Raw genomic sequence first — 1,900 nt, 5'->3', positions numbered from 1 at the left:
TGACAGACTGTACAGTGTCAGTATTATCTTGGTTTATTGTTATCCAGCTGGCTCATTAAGCAACCTTCTGTTTCACAGCCACTGTGATGGAATATTTGCACCTGATACTGAAGCCAGTTTTTAACTTTACACCTTTCTTGACAAGGAATGAGGTAAATATATAAAAAGAGAGAATGTTTATGTATTTCTGACCAAAATTCTCGTGGAGTACGTGATACATCCTTTGGATGAAGACAGGATTCTCTGCATGGGAGCTCTGTTTTTCTGCTCAGGGTGTAATCCATTCAGGGCTTGCACAATCATTTTGTACCCTGATTTTTCCATCCCACCCTGGCCACCCCTTATAAAATCATCAGAAATTAATCCTTACTTGAAGATTAGATGATCCACAGAAACATCCTAGAGGTCAAGGGCAGAGCGACTGTCATGGAGCTGTCACAAAAACAGGCACCACATGGTCATTCCCAGCAAGCTGTCCTGTGCAGTGGAACTACTTGTGAAGGGAAGGTCATCCAAGAGTACAGAGCGAGAGCCTTGGATGCAAGTGGCAGCAGTTGTCGTAACACAAGGCTAGCCAATAATTCATCCCTTCATCCCCAGCTTGTACTGATACCGGAGGTTGCCACGACCCAGGTGCAGGACCTCGCCCTTGGCCTCGCTGAACCTCAGGAGGTTCATACAGGCCCACTTCTCATGCTTACATTAGATCTGCATCTGAAGCAGAAATCACGGAGACTCTGCGATTCATGCCCTTTCACAGGTACCACATGTTCAGAGATGGAGGATATAGCTCTCCAAAAGTGTGTGTTTTCCACTGCTCAGGTAGGCATTTCTGTACAGTGAGAAGCCACACCACTCTCCTCCACAGATTGATCCAGTTCCACTGCACATTCCTCTGTAGAGAAGAGCGGAGCTAAGGAAAGCGTGCTGATCTCTTGCATGGGACTGACTTCCCTAGTTCCTTCTCTGACATTCACAGGTGTCATAAACTCTGTCTGCACACAGTCCACCCAGCTTTGGCTTTTACCCGTCACCCACACCAACTCACCCTGTTAGCTCTGGACAGAATCTGACTCCAAAATGTACACATTTTTGCATGTCTCTCTTTATTCATGTTTTTAATTCCACTGTAATATTATTGTTGACATCTTTTCGTCCAAGTTTTAGAAAGTCAGATGTTAAAGTTGCTTCCATAACTGTCCTTTTGGATTTTAGGTGTGGAACATTACTGTCACTCACACTTTCCGAATTGACAAGGCACGAAATCAGCTTGGTTACAAACCAAAGAAATTCTCATTTGCTGACTCTGTGGATTATTATCTTAAAACAAGACCTATTTGCCAAGAAGATCACAGATTCCTTAAGATGATGTTTGCTTTTAGCATTTTGTTAAGTTTGATTATTCTTTCTTTCTTTTAAGAACCAAGTAACTATCCACCTGTTCCAGAAAACATAATTTTGTTTCTGAGTATTAATGATCTGGTCATAGTACATTCCTCATTCACTGTGGACTTTATTATTCTTATTATGATGATGACATCTCTCAGATCTCATTAAAAAAAAAAAAAAAAACCAAACCAAAACCCAGTAAGGTGAAAACACAGCACACATCAGGAAGTATTCCCAAAGGACAATGCAGTGTCACCAGATCAAAGGAGTTCACTGCTAACAGGTGCAGGAATAGTTTTAATGGATTAATGGATTGCTTTGTGCTGAGACTGATTCTCTAAAAATGAGCATTCAGGAGGGTAAGAAATTGGAAGAGGAGGAATCATTGTAGGACTTCAGAGCTGTAACAAGTCCAGTAGCTCCAGTGAAGAAAAGATGGACTAAACCGTTCCTCGGAGGAAGCTGCTGCTACAGCTACTGTATATTAATATGAGGAGTTACAAAGACCTGG

The 1,900-nt window shown here is 42.0% G+C and overlaps 1 protein-coding gene across 1 annotated transcript in view; it reads left to right on the top strand.

The window, feature by feature from the left end:
- The window catches only part of LOC104508241 (putative short-chain dehydrogenase/reductase family 42E member 2), a 13,024-nt gene extending 11,605 nt beyond the window's left edge, over window positions 1-1,419 (top strand). Inside the window, exons 10-11 of the mRNA XM_010149799.1 lie at window positions 79-152; window positions 1,216-1,419. Coding sequence (XP_010148101.1) covers window positions 79-152; window positions 1,216-1,419 — 278 coding nt within the window. The remainder of the gene's footprint in view (window positions 1-78; window positions 153-1,215) is intronic.
- Window positions 1,420-1,900: the final 481 nt, after the last annotated feature.

The sequence above is a fragment of the Eurypyga helias genome, unplaced genomic scaffold (assembly GCF_000690775.1).
Source record: "Eurypyga helias isolate BGI_N326 unplaced genomic scaffold, ASM69077v1 scaffold18314, whole genome shotgun sequence".
Lineage (NCBI taxonomy): Eukaryota > Metazoa > Chordata > Aves > Eurypygiformes > Eurypygidae > Eurypyga > Eurypyga helias.
The sequence above is the reverse complement of the archived record's forward strand: the minus strand, read 5'-3'. Positions and strand labels throughout refer to the sequence as shown.